Genomic DNA, 18824 nt, shown 5'->3' with positions numbered 1-18824 from the left:
AACAATGACTTTAAAACAAACAATAAAACAAAACAAAAAAACACTGAGCAGAAAACTTGGAGATGGCCATTCGGTGATGAAATGTGAACACAGCTTATACAATCACTCACTTACGGCATCTGTGATTCTCCCAGCCCCTATTTAAGTGTTTTATATTTTCTTATAGCAAGGGCTTACCTTTTTTTTTTTTTTAAAGTATTTTTAACTTTCTTGCAGTTACACTTCATTCTTTTTTTATTCTGTTTAAAAAACGGCATGCTGTTTGCCTAATAAAAGTAATTGTTTTTTTTCTTGCTTGCAGGAATTTCCATGACACCTTAACATGTTTTTGTTTTTTTGTTTTTTTCAATTTAGGATTATGCCCCCCTCACCTCTATAGCACGTATTGGAAACAGTCTGTTTTGCATTTAGGCTTCCATCGCATACGAAAAAAACAAAGATCCGTAGTCGGAGAAGGAACCTCCCACTTTGAATACTCTGAAAGTGTTGCTGGGCGTCCAAAAGATATACAGACCTTCTCCTTCTCAGCTCAGCTGTACTGATTGTTTAATTCATTTTATGAATTAAGGTTTTCTCGTGAGTGGTGCAAATTAAAATAGTTAAGATCAAATAAAACTGAACTATGCATTGCATTAAACTTTAGTGTGGTTGAAACCAATATAGCATTCATAGATTAGTTCGATCTGAGAAGGATTAAAGATAAATTTATTGAACAGTGCTTGTGTGTGTTTGGAAGGCAGTAGAATGTGTGTGTTTTCTTTATCTATTGTCCTGGAGATGAATGTTGTATTCTAAGGTTTCTGCGATAAAAAGAGACTGCTTCCTTAATGTTTGTTTTCTATAATTCCTGGATGTGTGGTTCAAGTTGTAAACGCTTATCACAGTAATCTAAGATACCTTTTTTTAACTTCAATGTTCTATATCAGGAACATACAGTACCTAACAATAACTCTCGCCTCTCTGCACTGAAAGATAAACATAGCTACCGTTTTTCATTCAAATTACCTGCTGGGAAATTGTGTAGGCTGAGGTGAGGCTTTAACCTCAAACCAATACCACAGCTTCTCATTTAACATCTCAGGAGTAAACAAGCCAAGTCATTTACCAGCTACTGTGATTAATGTTATAATTTGATCTCATGTGAATGGGACTCACTTTCTCACAGCTCCAGAATATAATTGTCTGATTTGTGTTTTTTTATTTTCTTTTTTAATCTTTCAGGAATGGTAAGGTCTGCAATTGAAATTATGTAGACATGCTATGTAGGAGTAATTAAGTGGTGAAAAGAGCTGTACAGAAATCAATTTGTTTCTGAAGTTTAATGAAATCCAGTTGAACACCTACCTGCTTCTCTGTAATTGTGCTGAATAAGAATGCAAACCACAACTAATAAAAAGCATTGCAGATATCCATCTGCATCTTATTACAAATGCAAATTAAGTGGTTTGTATAACTTGTTCTGTGCAATAGCCTAGTGTCACTAAAACACTTTTGCTTTATTGACCTCTAAATGTAGGCCAAGCCGCACTATTAGTAACATATTGTAATAATAATAGAAATAACATTGATATAATAATATGGGGATTTTTTGAGGTGTTGGTTGCTTGAAAATTGCAGCACCTGGACTAAATCTGATCTTAACTGATTTGACAAACATTTCCTCCATTGATGTCACACCCCTCTTCTTGTTGTGTCATTTTCATGATGCATGTTGTTTAAAACAGCACACAGAAAAAAGCTAAAGCTAATATTTATAAGACCTGAAGCTCAGGTTTAATTTGCAGGTAAGAAACTGACTGTTACTGACCTCCCCACAGAACTCCACCCACTTCTAACCCATAAGGATCAGGATTAGGTTCACAGGTCTTATTGCACATGCTTTGATCCAACTTGTTTGCTGTGGTGTGATTCCTGAAACTTCTCAAGCCTGCTGTTGCCACACTAACACCACAGCTGGCCCATTAGAGCAACTTACTGAGGAAATGAAAATGTGGTGTGCCCACATCCTCCACACCCTGGCCTCCTGCCACCCTACATTCACTTCTCCTATTTTCATTCAAAGAGGAACTCTTGGCCGGTGTCAGACCCAGGACTTAAATGTCCACAGCTCAGCGAAGCAGCTGCTCCCCGATTTTAGGGTTTAGAATCAACCTTAATCCTGTTGGGACCGATCAATGGTCCCAACAGCATTATGGTTGGGTTAAGGTCCTAATCTCTGCTCATATCGAATTCAGTTTCAAGTCACTTTAGTTTATTTATATAACGCCAATCAACAACACATGTCATCTCAAGGCACTTTACAGAGACAATTTAACCAGATCATACAGTCAGATTGGTTCACAGTTTTCTGTCTAAGGAAAACCAGTTGATTGCATCGACTCATTGACTCGAAGGCAATCCCTCACATTAAGCAGGCTTGTAGCGACAGTGGAGAGGAAAACTCCCTTTTAACAGGAAGAAACCTCCAGCAGAACCAGACTCAGAGTGAGCGGCCATCTGCCGAGGTTGACTGGTTCAAGGAGACAGAAGCAGACATAAAAGACAAGCAAACATAGAAGCACAGATCTATAAAAACATTTTCTGTTAGAAAAGGTAACAGTAAACCAGATCCACATGAGTTCTGCATGGAAAATAAACAATTAAACAAATGAGCTCTTAGCCAGTTCCATGTCAAAGGGATGAAAAAGAACATACAGTTAATCACAGTAAAATATGAGCCCAGAAGAGAAACAGGACTAAGTGCTGGAAAAACAGGCCCACTCTATCAACTACAATCTAAGGTGTTGACGGCAGCAGCCCAGCAGATTTTTCTCTCCAGGATGATGTCACAGGGAAACAGACCAGATTAAGCTAATATGACGAAAAAAAGCAGGAGAATAAAAAGCTAGAAGTTGAACTAAGAAATATTGGAGAATGGGAAAAGAGAGATGTGTCATGGTCCTGGCACTGATGGTTGGCTTGATTGGTCATTCCATCCACCTGCTTTTAACTCTGCCCGTTTTCTCATTCTCCTGTTTCCAGCTCCTATATATACTGTTTGATTTCAAGCTACCATTGCCAGATTATTCGAACTGTTTGGTGAGAGTAATTCTAGCGTTTTGATTATTGCTCTGATTATCCGTTTCTGTCTTGTGGATCCAGAATTTTGCTTTGTCCCTGTCTGCTCTATTAGTCTGATCTGTTCTGGACTGATTCCTGGATTTTACTGGCTTACCAAACCTTGAGTGTTTTTCTGACCACAGCTTGGATTCCCTAATCTGTACCTCATTGGCTCTCTGATTGTCTGGTTTATGAACTTGGTTCTGTTATGACTTAGACTGGGATATTCCCTTCTGGACACAGCTGCTCCTCGGCGTTGGTTTGCATCAGCTCCACTCATCACCCAGAGGTCCAGGGGCGGCACCCGTCACAAGCAGAGTATCCCTCTGTGGTCGGACTGAACTCTGAACCAGTTAGTCGTTATCAGCCCTTATTCTAGTCACTGACCTGAGTTTCTGTTTCTAAAAAGGATCTGGTTTATCCGCTCCAGCTGACGAGCAGCCGCATTCCGTTTATAAATAAGGACTGTTTGAACTCATTCGGATCTGTCTGTTTGAATGGTCCAAGGTTTCAAGCTTGACAAGATGGAAATTAAGCAAAATTATGTTAAGTGATCTTCATGTCTTCCAGCATATTAAGCCTGTAGCAGCCTAACTATTGAGATAACCCATAATAACCTGAGTCCCTCTATCTATATTTGATCAAAAAGGAACATTTTAAGCCTAGTCTTAAAAGTAATGGTGCTGTACCCATGGGAAAGGAGCCTGATAACATGAAAACTCAAAACCTGACTTATTTTTCTTTATTTTGTAATTTAACAGTTTTATTTGAATAAGTAAAAAAAGTTTACATTTTTTCGCTTTAAGTGACAAGTTAAGTAAAAATGAAAAGTAACATTTAGTAAAGTAACATTTCTGGATAGAATTTAACAATGATATACATAAAACATAATGTTTAAAAAAAAAAAAAAAGTTTAAATAAGCAAGCATTTTTAAAGCTAATGAAGGACTGATGTTCATAAACCTTTAACACAGCGTGTCAATAAGCTGGAGAATGTCAGGGTTCCTGTGTGTGAGTGCGAGTTATGCATCTCTACCAGAGAGGATCTTTGTTGAGAACCTGGGTTGCCTATACACAGATGAAGATAGTCTTACTCATCAGAGTGCTGGGCTTAAAAGAGCAGCAGAGCCTTCACTCAGTACTGGTTTCTTGTGTTGTTGGTGTGTCGTTGCTCTCTAGTCTCTTGCTTCCCTCGAGTATTTTCCCTGATGTTTATTGGTTTTTGTTTGGCTTTCAGAATTTTAGGATTTTTGCCTCTGTTCCCCTTGGGCTTTCGTCAAAAACTCATACGTGCCTACTCCTCTCTGCATTTGGGTCATCAGATCTCCACACAACCTGACAGAGAAGCCCTCGAAAGAAATTGGGACATGCTTTGTGTCAGTGTTGTGTATATAAAGAGCAACATTTTAGAAATGTTATTCAAACAGAACCAAAAATATCTGATGGTCCCTGTGGATAGATTGATCAGGCTCTGGCCTTGTGTTGTAGGAATAAGGCTTGAAGTTTATTACACTCACAGAGGGAAGAAAGGATTATAGTAAATCCTGTGAGCAAATATTACATTGCAGAAAAAGCAGAAGATAAAAGCACCACACTTCCTGCAGCAGGTTAATGATCCTAATCACCATAGACTCACCAAAGAGGCCAGATCAAGGACTGAGACACGTGCCTTCTACAAAACAAAGTCAAAGTGTCACTGGGGGTGTTACTGTCCAAAATAATACAGTTTTGTATACATCTCAAATATAAAGCAAAAATCCAAAGCTCAGTCAGACTGTAGGGAGTGCATCTTTGAACGGCAGCTGTTTTATCAGATTATCATTAAAGTATTGCTCTGGACTTTGACTAGGGCATTTTAATATGTTTTAATATGTTTAAACTTTTTTCACTTGGTGTTTTTAGATTTAGTCCAACTATAATCAGCTTTCAATTGTTTTCCTTCCATATTGCCCTGAATGTAATTCCATCTATTTTCTATTCAACTCTAAACCAACTCTGAAATGAATCCCCGGAGCAGGACGTCACCACCTACTATACATTTCCTCACTGAAGAGTGTTTCGGAATCAAGCAAATTATAACAGAAGGCCATGTTCCTCCCACTTCACAGTTTATACTGTGAAGTTTTATTACTTTTTATTGACTGATCACATCAAATCCACTAAAACACACTGTAGGTTTTGGCTGTGAGAAAAGGAACAAGCTACGGGATACAGATATTTTCGCAAGGTTGCCTTCATTATTTTTTGATCTGCACCATCAATGGCTTTGTTAACTGGATTAGAAGTGCTTTGTTAAGAGATACAGTAATCATGGACTGCTGTTGGTCTAATCTTCAAACAGCAAATCAGGTTCTTGGATTTCTCATCATCAGAGTTCATGGATTCTGATGTTGACAAACCTTAAAGAGGATTGTTGTACAACTTGATAGACATAAGTTCCTGTGATGACTGTTAAAGACCGATGACTGTACTTGCTGGCTTACATAACTTTTCATTTAGCACGATCATGACCATTATTTTGTATTGCGCTCTAAACAATGTGGCTGACAATGCAGCCAGCTCTCCTAATAAAATAAATGAGCATATAAAATCGGATAACTTTAATTGCCCTATTTCCCACCATTTTTCTACTTTATTACAGACTGGCAAAGTGGCACGGAGATAAAGCATCTGTGTGGATGGAGGGGAAGTGGGAGGGACAGATCCATATGGGTTACGTCAGCCCAAGGGGACAGCTTGGTCCGACTGTCTTTTGCTGCCACGCTCATTTGGCCTCAGCAGTCATCATGTCTTGTGCTAAAGGTCTCTCGTCGCTACGAGGCTGCTTGGCACTATCTGCCAGCTACAGACGGAGAAAGCACTGATTAAAAGATGTCTTCATTAAAACGATTAGATGCACAAGGCGCTTCAATTCCCACAGGCAGCCAACCAAAAGAAGGGATGGAAGCAGAAGGAAAAGGGGCTGTTTGGTATGATTGGAACATGAGGTTCTCCTCATGTTCTCAAGGTTGCTTCTCAGCATTAAATTCATCGAAAAAGTCTTTAAGGACTAACAGTGGATTTAACGTGCTGCATGAGGTGATGAGCTGTCCTCTCCTTCAGGGAACGGGCATCTTTTTGCCCCGACGAATGCTCCTCTACCTGACTCACCACAACTACAGGCTGCTTCCAGGTCATCGAGCTTCCAGCGAGAAGGACCTTGCCAAAGACACAGGAGTGAGATTACTTCTGGTTCATTTAATAAAGTCGACCAGTGTTTTATAAAGGGAGGAGAGAGTTAACGCTGAAACGACGACCAAATGAACAGCTCGAAGGCATTCAGCAACTTTGTCTTTTCAGCTCAAAGTTTTTTCTTTTTATAGAAATGCATGAAAGAGAAAAAACAACATCCTCTGTAGCTGTGATTAAAGTTGTGATGAAGCATTTGTCTCTTTGTAGATCTTGATGCTTCCTTTTAAAACTAATTTTTAATATCAGACAAATAAATACAAAACTGAGTTGTTTAAAAAAAATGTATTCAAACCAACTTGGTCCTACTTTGAGATACATTTGCTGCCTAAACCTAATAACTGGTTGCACCACCCTTGGCATAAACTTCTGCCAGCAAGTTTTCATACTAACTGGAAATTATTCTTGTGCAACACTGTGGAGGAGTTTGGCCCACTTTCTATGCAGAATTGGTTTAATTTAGCCACACCAGAGACTTTTCAAGCATGAATGACCTATTTTAGGTCACGCCACAACATCTCAAATAAATTTTAGACCAGAGTTTGACTAAGCCACAACAAAACTTTAATTTCTTAATAAATAAAAGTTTAACTTACTGTTTTTTCTACCACTAAGGACAATCAAGATTAAGGTAAAAAAGTCATGGCCATTTTTTTTTTTTTTTTTTTAATAATACCCCATTTACACTGGCCTTTTTAAAGCGTACCGAGAACAGACCAAGCACAGTAATCGAGATAACTGTTGATGTAAATGGAACGTGCCAGACACAACCGGACCGCATTAAATCTAGTACTAGTTCAACAGTAACCCTATTTACACTACCCCAGTGAAACCGATCCGTGCCGAGGTCGGACCAAGCTTGGATCAGTTAACCGTGCTGAGCTTGGTTTACACATCATGCCAGCATGGTTCCTTGCCTGCTATCGGTGGTCCACAATACTACAGCTCTGAAAGCAGGAATTATGCTAACAAAAATGTCGGTGCCCATAACGTTCAGCTACTTATGTTTTTTTATGTTAGTTATATTTCGTCATTTGCGGAACGTCAGGCGTTCTTGGGTCTCTGCATCATCCCAGGTCGCACCACGCTCTTTTAATGCCATTTATTGTTAATAAGCTGAGAAGAAGTTTGTGCTGTGAATAGGTGAAGAAATCCGTGAATTGCAAAACCAGGCACACCAGAAAACCCGGGAAATGAGTCAGCTGACTGTAAATAGGAGATTACGTGATCTGCTCACGCTGTCTTTGCTATCAGAGAACCGAGCCACCACTGAACCGTGCCGAGGGATATTGTAAATGAGGCATTAGATGGAAAGGAAGCCCCAGACCATCACAGCTTCACCACCATGTTTGGCTGCTAGTATAAGGAAGTTGTTCAGAGTAGCTCATTTCATGCAATATGAACACTGATCTGAACTGAGGCAGGTGAGGTCAGCAGGGGGTTAAATGTCATTCTGGACTCTCTTGTGACTTCCTGGATGATTGCTTAAACCTCTGTTAAACCTTCTAGGAGTGATTTTGGTAGGCCACCCTCTCCTCTCCATTTTCTTTATTTTTGGTTTGTATAGGGTTCTTAAGTATTACAACTGGATTTGCAATCCTTCTCAAACTGATGTATATCAATAACTTTGATACACTTAACATTAGACATATTTCGATGTGTTTCTTTTGAGATTTTTCAGCCTGCTTTATGCTTTCAGATCAGTTCTATTTAAGTGACTTCTTAATTCTGCAGCTCATGCAGTAATCAGACATAAGTGTGACAATAGGGAAATGATGGTCAACTCTCCAGTAAATTTTTTTAGAGCTTTTCTTCTGCAAATGCAATGAAATATTCGTTCAAAAACAGAATTTTATATTTACTTTTCCTTTTAATAAAATAAGTCTTACAGTATCTTATTACATGTTTAACTTTGACGAAAAACTTGAAAGCAGAAATTTCAAAGAAATATCTTTTCACAGTACTGTTTGTTTAGAACTCGTCTGGGGGAAGTTTTTACCATAAAATATTTTGATCTTGTCATCCTCCTCAGATGTATTTTAAATTTCCTGTCAGTAATGTGACAGAGGAGCTGCTTGTTATCTCTTGAAGATTCATATTGCGGTTCACTGAACTGTCAGTACAAAAATGCTATTATCAAAAGTATGATAGCAGACTTTCTTTTGATGTAATGGTGCCTTTATTTAGCTGAAAATGGCTAAAAATGCTAATTTCCTCCGAGGTGCAGCTGCAGGATTCGGCCTCATTCAGCTCCCCTGCCTTCAGTCTCTCCTCCAGGCTCAGCCAGCAGCCTTCTTGTCCCTCCATGATGTGCTAATGGCCATTAAAGAATGCTAAAACTGTTTTTATAAGACCCTGCCATGGGCAATGTCAGCTCCACAGCTGCTGATTTCACCTACACACTCCTCTGCTACTTTCATAGGTGTTTTTTTCCCCTCCTTCTGCTGCTACTTTGTTCTCCGTGGTCTTATCTGTCAATGTGAATCATACCATTGTTCATAGAAAGTTACAGAATTGCATGCATGAGGTGTTTGCATCCTGCTTCTTCGAATTTTTGCCCACAGCTCTATATAATTATGCTTTTGTAAACAAAAATAAATACAGTTTAGAACACAAGCGCTGATAAGGATCCCATATTAGAAGTGAAGTGTATTTAAATGTCTTATTATCACATTATTCACTTATAAAAGATATTTTTTTTTAAAACTAATTAGAATTCAAACAAGATGAGACATTCCTCAAAATGATCATGACTTTGGTGACCTTTAAAGCGGATGAGGTCACTCTGAAACTGGAACTGACCAGTGGCAGATACTTCAGCCCATTTCCCTGAAACAACTTCTGCTTTTCTGTTTCCCCTGATGCTCGTCCTCCCTGACAGTAGAACCAGACCAGCACATCTGACCAAGGTTTCAGTGGGAGGAGCCTGGCCCAAACTGACCACAGTGGGACTGCTGTCCCAACCAGGTAGGGGAAGAATGCTGAAAGCTTCGGCCGACGTTGCATCAGACATTCTTGTAAACAAACCCACATACAAAAACCGTAGTATAGTATATAGTATAGTATAATAGTATTTATACTTTTTGAAATGTTCTAAATTATGTTCATGATTTTGGAGTGAAAATAAATGGATACATGCCTTTCAAAGAATTCAGCGAAAAAAATAATTGAGGTACTATTTATCTGTATTAATGGCTGAAGCTTAAGATGGTCACATTTTAAGTTTGATCATATATTCTTAATCGGATCGAGATCTAAACTGTGACTGGGCCATTCTAACACAAACCATTCCAGTGGAGTTTTGAGGTTTGTTTAGGGCTGCTTTGCTTCAACTCCAGTGTCAGATATTGCTGCTTCTAATCAGTTTCATCAAGGTTTGTCCTGGATTTAGTAACATCTAGCTCCCATTCAATTTTGAAAATTTGAAAATTCCCCTCTCAGCATGATGCTACTCCCACCACGTGTCTCTGTGCTTCCAAATTGGTTCTCTGTGTCCTACATGCTTTCAAAATTCTAGCTGCCTTCATCTAATGGGATCTAAGTAGAAATGGAAGAGAACTGCTCTATGCATTTTACCGAAGACAGCTTTCAAAATCTTGGACAGTTCAAACTTAAATGAGGGGCTGTTCCGACCGTAAGGCCATCACAACCGCAAGGTGTAAGTATGATTCTGTCGCTAAACTGTTGATAGCAATGCTAGCATATCCATGAGCCGCCCATGCTCAGCCGCAGGAGGGGGGCCGGGGGAAGCACGGGCCCCCCGGTGTCCAGCCTACCATCATCGGGGTCGGGTTCGGTCACACCATACCCCGCTGGCTCCCTGCCCACATCCGCCGGTGTTCCCGGACCAGCCCCGGAGCTGCCAGCTTGGTTTGAGAGCCCAATGTGTTTCAACTACGTGCTGCACTGTAATTGACCAAAACCCCTGACAATTTTGAAATTCCCCCTGGACATTTTGTTTTAGGAATAAAAAGTAAGACATGTCCGGGAAAAAATCTTTGCCACGTCCAAAATGAAGATTATAATATAAGATTATAACTGGACAGAGGAACTGGCCTAATTAGATAAACTGCTGGGAAACCATCATTTGGGAAAACAGGCAAGTAATATTAAGGTAAACTCACACATAATCACTGATAATTATCCCAACACAAAGATGTCAATAGGATTTAAGTCAGGGCTCATAGAAGGCCACTTCAACATGGCCCATTGTTTTCCTCTTAGCCATTCTAGGGTGTTTGGGTCATTATCCTGTTGAAGAACCATGACCTGAAACAGCTTCCTGACACTGGGCAGCACAGATTCTCTATGGAATCTCTTGATAGTCTTAAGATTTAATCAAACCCCACAGAGATTCAGACACCCTGTGGCAGATAAGACCCACGGTACAACAGAGCCTCCTACATGTTTCACAGAAGAGACAGTGTTCTCTTCATGATATGCTTCATTTTTCTATCTGTGAACATAGAGCTGAAGGCCTTGGCAAACTGTTACATTTTCTTCTCATCTGTCCATAGGGCATTCTCCCAGAGGCCTTGTGGCTGGTCAACATGTAGTTTGGTAAATTCCAGTCTGATTTGTTTTTAGCAACGGTGTCCTATTTGGTAATCTACCATTAAGTCCACATTGGCTAGTACAACGACAGGTGGTGCGATCTGTCACTGATGAACCTTGGACTTGAGATTCATCTTTTCTAGAAGTTTTATCTATTGTTACTGTTGTCAGATTCAAGTTATTTCTGTGATCATTAAGGTGGGTTTTCTTTTATCAAACAAAGGGTACCAAAACTTTTTTCAACCCATTAGTGGTTTAGATGAAACCTACATGGGTGGAGACTGTGTTTTTCCAAGAAAAACAACAAAAAAGAACAAAAAAAAAAGTGCCAATGTTAGTATAAGATAGCCAAAATGCCAAGGTAGCAGACCCCTGAGCTAACAGATCACAACTGTGATCCTATGTTGAAATGTTTGAAGCTTAAAGCCAATTGTAACTTTGACTAAAAAACATTTAAAGGAAAGGTGAAATATTAAATTGGACCAAGGAATTAATCTTTTTTGGTCTCTTCTGGCAGTAGATATCATCATAAGACATTGATTTGGTGTTACACTGTAATAAACTAATTTAAAAGAGTTGAAACTTCATAAAATCAATGCATTTGCCAATGGTTTGAGCATGTAAATTAGATGATCTGCCAGTGTAATGCACATGTTTACTTTCAAAATAAGATAATTCAATTGTATACACTTCATATAATACGAGTATATAATAAGAGTTTTTGATTTTTATTATTTTAAACATAAATCACGGGATGAGTTATACAGGGGCAGTGGCCCCCGTTTGCCCTTGTCTAAAACTGGTCATGTGTCAACCTGTGTATGTTAGCACAGGGTAAAGGGACTTCCACTAACAGTGTCACAAAAATAATAAAAATGTAAGAAGTATTGCATTCTAAAACCACTCCAAAAAATATATATTTTCTTTCAAATCAAGTTTATGTAGCTGAGTAAATGTAAATAGTTATTACCCACCTCTGGATCTGAGTAAAGGGGGTTGATACATAACACCGGGGATTTTCATTTGAAAACTGATGCACTACCACGTGTCTTTCTATCCAGTAAAATCCCATCAAAGCCTTTGTTTGTAACATGACAAGTTGTGGAAAAGGTTAAGAGTTATGAAGTTGATGATTGTAGATTAGATAACACATAATCTTACTTCCAGCTCTGCTTCAGAAAGGCGGTGTTAAAAAAAAAAAGTGTTCTGGCTACAGAACAGCTAATCATGAGCAGACTGCCTTAAAATGGACACTGGAGCATGAGAAATCCATTCTTACACTTAATAATGAGTGAGATATTATTACTCAGTGTGATTAAAAAACAGGCATGGATCTTGAGGTGTTACCTGGAACTTGATATAAGACAAATACGCCACAGTGAAGTCATTGCAGTTGGCTCACATTTATTTAAAATTTCAACTGGCGGTTGGGGGCAGGATCTTAATGATGCATCATGAGAAACACAGGATCAGCTAATTCTGTCTTTTCTCCCTTACAAGAGAAATACAATCTGTGTTCTATCCTCTGTTAGGAAGTGTTTGTTATGACAGGCAGTGGCTTGTATTAAGCTTTCCTCATCTGTCCAGTAACTCCAGTCACCTCCTTTCTCAGTGATTGTCTTTTAAAGGGAATTGGCTAAACCGGATTTTTGGATGGATTGTCAAATTAAGTGGGATAAAATATATATATACAAAAATTCTCAATTTTTTTTATTTGTTGACAATTATTGAAGAAGTTTGCAAAAAAGCAATTAGACAAGACATTCAGAGAGACAACACAGGTTTATTTATATAGCATATTTCAGTTGCAAGACAATTCAAAATGCTGTACATGAAAAAAAAGATAAAGAAAATCACATTGCAGTGACATAGGGACAAATGGTAAACAAATAACATATACATAATTCCAAAAAAGTAAAAAAAAAAAAATACAATCCACTGTACTTGGTTTACAAGTTTGTGGACATTTCGCTTCCCATCCAGGAAGCTTTTTCAATTCAAAATGTAAAAAAACTTTCCTGGATCTGAAGCGAAATGTCTTCAAACTTAAAAAACAAGTCCAGTGGATTGTTTTTTTCACTTTTTGGAATGACTATGACCTGGATGACTAAGAATCTTCATCAGCAACATATACATACTAAACAAATAATTAAAAACAATGGAAGTGAATCATTAGAATACCACAATTATATTAAAAATATTAAAATGTTGATAAATAAGGGGAAGATGGACTGAAAACTGAGCTAATTATGGTTAGATAGCACAGTCAAAGGCCACTCTAAAAAAAAATATGTTTTTAATCTTGATGTAAAGTGACTGAGGGTTTCTTATTAACTGAAGCTGTTTTCTAAATCTTGAATGCTCTAATTTGGTCCTGAAACGTTTGGTTTTGATTCAACTCAAGAATTGTTGCCTATTAAATCTATTGAATAGGAGGGACCCAAACATGGAGCCTTGGGGAACACCACATGTGATTTTTGATTTGTGAAGTTACATCCTGCCTCAGAAAATACCCTGCCCTTCGAGTCGTATTTAAACCAGTCTTGTTCTGAACCAGATAGGCAAACATTTGTGCATAGTATGCCAAAAGAAGTAGTAACTACTGTAAAAAGTATGACACAGAGAGACTAAATACAAATGCTTTATAGCGTGCTTTTTATGACACACTGTTTTTTTTGTAATATACCTCTGAAAACCATGTCGTCTTTTCTTCTACTTTGTACTTTTTCATTTCTCTGTTTTGCTTTATTACATTAAATTCAAACAAAACAGTGAAGTTTGTGGTTGTAACAATATGTGAAATGTTCAAGGGGCGTGTGCACTTTTGCAAGGCGCTGTATGCATAACGTGTATTTTGATTTGGACAGTCCACAGCTTTGGATACTTCTGTAGGTGTGCTCTGTTACCAGATGGCTAATTTAAATAGCATAGCTCAGGATAAAGATGTCTTCTGATGCTGCTAAAGGGGATTGATTTGACTGTAATTGTCATAATTTGCTACATTTACTCTATAGTTGGTATGAAAATATTCCTGATATTAGAAAAAATATGTGAGAACCAGTTTGTTATGACATGGGAGATCACCACTAGTATGTTAACATGTTGTTAATAAGGCAAGAAGATCTTGTTTGGGTTTTTTTTATTTTAGAGTTTAAATGAGTAATAAAGAAATAAATACAGACATATCTATACCTTAACAAATGTGACCTGAATGCTGGAATAATTGGAAAGCTAAAGGAGAGTGGAAATGTGGCCCTTAGGGGGCTGATTCAGAGGTCATTACCATACAGACAAGACAAAATGTCTTTTTGTCAAACAGGTGTTCAAATCAGGGAATATGACTTCCATAACAAATACCTGAGTAACTCTGTCATGTGTTTGTGCTTTTACAAAAATACGCTTTGAGCAATAATGAAGCAAAGCATGAATCTATTACACACAGTCATGTTTTTATAAGAAAGTAGGTATTCAGGGGTTGAGTTGACGTCAGGAGTTTATTCTGACATCTTTCAAGTATTTGCCAGACACCTATGGACATGCTTGATAATACCTGTTTGCTCCTTGCCCTCTGGCTAGAAGAGGGCTGGAGTAGCCTACTACATCCCCTTCTCCTCCCACATCCCTGTCAGCAGCTGGAAGCGGGCCAGGATGGGATTGGCTTCCTGCTCGGGCAGGAAGGAACTGGGCCCAGGATACCCAAATATGGAGTGGTGCATATCAGTTTGGATCACATGAGTCAGCTCCAGACTATATATCCTTGAACTGGAGGAAAACTGGTTGCTCTAGAAATGCTGTGATCACCTAAGGATCTATTAGGCTGCCAGGTTCACTTTCATTTTGATACATTCTAAAACATTTTTTTTTGTGTGTGTGTGTGTGTGTTTTTTTTGTTTTTTTTTTATCCATAATCTTGGATTTTAAGAGTCGTATGTTTACCTGGACCAAGTTTCCCATTGTCTTGTTTATAGCCTTGCGTTACTGGCAACAACGTCAATCTCACATCGGGAGGGCGGGACCTCTAAGGAAACAGCCAATCGGTGCGCAGATCTTGAGACGCGTAAAAGCAAAGGAGCGCACCGGCCGCTGCCAGTAATAAGGAAACTGAGGTGAAGTTAAGACACACGGAGCAGAGGAAGAGGAATGAAAACGTCTGAATAAATCTCTGGACTCCGCTTTGAATCCATCTAAAGGTACAAACCGACGACTTGGTACAGTACAGTTCCCATATTTTGGAAGTTTTGCTGTTTTTCATAGCTTTAAATAAATACAGCGGGACTTTGCGCTGGAGATTGGCACATTTGGGACACAGCAGCATCGTTTGCAGCGCACTCTTGTATTTGACTGTCTTTTTTTTTTTAAACAAAACAAAAAAAAACTCAATATGTCCACAATAATGGAACAACCTTTTTATGACGACTCGTTTCTCTCTGCTTATGGCCATCCAGGCGCAGCCCTGCCAGACTACAAGCTGCTAAAGCAGAATATGAACTTGAACTACTCCGATTCATATCAGAACTCGAGCTTCAAGGCACAGCACCTGCGCGCGGACACTGATTTCTACCCGAGCGCGGACGTGGGCTCTCTGAAGCTCGCCTCTCCTGAACTCGAGCGGCTGATCATCCAGAGCAGCAGCGGGGTCATAACCACACCGACCCCGGCCCCGTACCTTTACAACCGCGGCATCACAGAGGACCAGGAGGTGTTCGCGGACGGCTTCGTCAAAGCGCTGGACGATCTTCACAAGATGAACCAGATGGCGCCTCCGAACGTCTCCATCAGCGCCGGCGGGATGCCCTGCCAGGCTCCGGCGGCTGTTTTTGCCCACTCCATGCAGACGGAAGCTCTGGAGTACACCAACCTGAGCAGCTGTCCCACCAACCCCAGCCTGACCTCTGCAGCCAGCTACCCGTCCACAACCATCAGCTACCTACCGCACCACCAGTTCCACCAGCATCCCCAGGCGATGGCGCACGGCTCGCATCACTTCCAGCACTCCCTGCCCGGAGCCGGCGTTCACTCGCAGCGCTTCGGCGGGTTAAAGGAGGAGCCGCAGACGGTGCCCGACATGCAGAGCAGCGATAATAGCTCCCCGCCGATGTCTCCCATCAATATGGAGAACCAGGAGCGGATCAAGGCGGAGCGCAAGCGGCTGAGGAACCGGCTGGCGGCTTCCAAGTGTCGGAGACGCAAACTGGAGCGCATCGCCCGGTTGGAGGACAAGGTGAAGGTGCTGAAGACGGATAACGCAGGACTATCAAACACGGCCTCCCTGCTGAGGGAGCAGGTGGCCCAGCTCAAACAGAAAGTCATGACTCATGTGAGCAGTGGCTGCCAGCTCATGTTAGCGCCGAAGGTGAAGTCTTTCTGAAGATAAATATATATAAAAAATGCACTTTTTATTGAACACTGGACAGAAAAAGAAAAAAAACTGCACTGAAAAACAGACTTTATATGTGGCTCAAATAGAGCCACAAGAGAACTCTTACAACCTGCCTAAAAAAATAAAACCAAACACTTTGGGGCATTTTTGAAACTTTTTTTTTTTAAAGTGTCGTCTTGGCTCTCCCTGTTTACATTTGTTTGCCATTTGTGATGCTTTTTACGTGTATAAGTTATTTGTGATTATTTGGTTTTCTACCTGTACAGCAGTATTTAAGTAAAAGTAACGTGTAATTAAAAATGACAAGCTGCTTTCTTTTGAAAAACACTGTCTTATTTCTCGTAAACATAACCGCACGGTTGTCACTGATCAGAAGTTTACGCCAGAAGTTGCTAAACGTCCCAGCGTAGGACTTTTTTTTTTTTTTCCCCACCTCTCCTCCTTATTGACGTCCGTGCGTAAAAGCCAAATATGGCGTCATGTCACGACAAGGTTTCCGGGAACTCCCTCCTACACTGCCAGTCAGAGGCTGCGCTCTCCCCTTCACACCACAGCGCAGAGGTTTGTCAATGAGTTTATTCTAGTGAAGGGAGTTTCCCTCCTTCTGCTTTCAGTTTCCCAAAACAAGCTTTGTGATCAGCGGCCCAGGAAAGAGAGAAGATGGTTCCATGAAAACATGTCGTAATCAGGTTTTAGTTGCTTGTCGGAAAGAAAAGATTGGCGGTTAAATTTTACAGGTTTCTAGGGTGTGGGACCCAGCATTGCTACTGGTCCCTTCACTGGAATTAGGTATCTACAACCTGCATTGGAATAAACGAATGGAAATAGTCAAATTAAGCTTGAATACAAACAAATATATAATTATAGAGAATAAAATCAGGTTTAGGGGAAAACCCTGCATCCATTCCTGATTCCAGGCAGCATCACCTCCTAATGCAGTTAGGTTCTAGATCTGGTTAATGACCCACTTATGTCTAAACTGCAGGATCCCAGTTCAGCACCTGCGGTTAGGCTATAAGATGTTTGTTTTTTTTCCAATGGAAATGTTTTAATTTATAATCACCCACCATGCCCTCATTAGTTAGAAAATAAAAATGATTTAACAAAAAAAGAAAATCCAAAGGTTAAGAAGTGTATCTCTTGTTAAAATGAATACACACCAGGGCATGAAATAACTACTTCAGACCAATAATATACAAAGCAATGTTTTCTAAATAGTCATTTTTGGCATATGGTAGCCTTTTAGTTTGCAGTAAGCAACTAAAATGGAAAAAGGACTTTTCTAAAAAAAATAAAAAATGTAAATGAGTATATATATATAAAAAAAAAAAATCAAAATTCCAGATTACGGCTTTTTTTTTACCTCCATATTATGGTGTCCATGAAGAAGCAGCTATACTCAATTACCTTAACTTACAATAACATTTCATAGATCAGTAGCGCCTAAATCCAGTGGTTACCAACCTTTAAGGCTGAGGGCTTCTTCATGAGTACTGAGTCATAGGCAGCTGGAAGCCAGCAGGACAAACTGTACTCAACTACACTTTTGAGGTACCTATACTTTAATCCATTACTTATTTTTCTTCTAATTACATTTTCACAAAAGTATCTCTACTTTCTATTCCTTACATTTTTAAAAATTACTCGTTAGTCTTGGCTACAGTTTTTATGTTTATAAATATTTCAGGTCATTGGTGCCATCTGCATTTAGTGAATAGTGTAATTGGAGTCACTCATTGGTTAGCTAATAGAAATCAAAAGCAAGCAAGTGTTCTTCAAACTGCAAATGTAAATTGTCTATGCCATGCTACAATGTCGGATTCAGAATTTTTTTTTTAAATGTCTGACACAGGTGAGAGCGTATCAGGAGATGGAGACAGAAACCAACAAGACCTCCATCATCCGTGGCCCTATCTCAAAGAGTTTTAGAGTTTTTCAAAGTAGTTGAAAAATTGAGCTTTGAATTGGCATCTTGACTTTTTAGGTTACTTTATATTTTTATTCTTTAGTTTTTGTAGCACATACTTTTTCACTGGTCAGATGAAGGCCTATCAATGCTGACCTATGAACTAGAGGGGTAAGTGTTCACCTAAACTTTATAGTCATTTCCTTTAATGTCCAAATTTCCTTTTAGACATTTGAATTTGGAAATCTCTAAATGTTCTACATTTGCAAATGATGAAATGTTCTATAGATTTAACAAATTAAGGGGCAGAATACAATTTCAAAGTAAACACACCAGTGAGTGAACCCATGTGGTCCCCGTGTTGGTGACCGCTGCCTTAATCCAACTATCCCATCTTTCCTTACAGGAACTGAAGGCATTTGGCAACAGCAGGTTGTTGTGCTGAGTCAACCACCTCAATAACTCCAATATTAACCAAGACTTGGCAGCTTTGTGACGTACTGTGATCCTTTGCCAGGCAAAGCTGTTCAACAGCATCAGGTCCAAGAAATAAAAACACCCTTTCATGATTCAGACAAGTCTTTAGGTAAGAGCCAGTGTTTTGCTGTCATCTGGAGGACTTTAGTGAGATGACAAAAGACAAAAAAAAGCCACTCC

At 39.4% G+C, this 18824-nt stretch overlaps 1 protein-coding gene across 2 annotated transcripts; it reads left to right on the top strand.

Annotated features, from left to right (window-relative positions):
- The first annotated feature begins 14747 nt into the window (after positions 1-14747).
- LOC119798013 (transcription factor jun-B-like) lies at positions 14748-16586 on the top strand. 2 transcript variants are annotated; one of them, XM_038307327.1, is made up of 2 exons: positions 14748-15071; positions 15327-16586. In XM_038307327.1, the coding sequence occupies exon 2, from the start codon at positions 15365-15367 to the stop codon at positions 16247-16249; it is 885 nt and encodes a 294-aa protein (XP_038163255.1). In that variant the 5' UTR covers positions 14748-15071; positions 15327-15364; the 3' UTR covers positions 16250-16586. The 2 variants fall into 2 exon arrangements, with proteins under 2 accessions (XP_038163255.1, XP_038163254.1); XM_038307326.1 differs by having other exon boundaries at positions 14752-16586.
- Positions 16587-18824: the final 2238 nt, after the last annotated feature.

The sequence above is a fragment of the Cyprinodon tularosa genome, unplaced genomic scaffold, assembly GCF_016077235.1.
Source record: "Cyprinodon tularosa strain WSP-4 unplaced genomic scaffold, ASM1607723v1 ctg607, whole genome shotgun sequence".
Classification (NCBI taxonomy): Eukaryota; Metazoa; Chordata; class Actinopteri; order Cyprinodontiformes; family Cyprinodontidae; genus Cyprinodon; species Cyprinodon tularosa.
The sequence above is the reverse complement of the archived record's forward strand: the minus strand, read 5'-3'. Positions and strand labels throughout refer to the sequence as shown.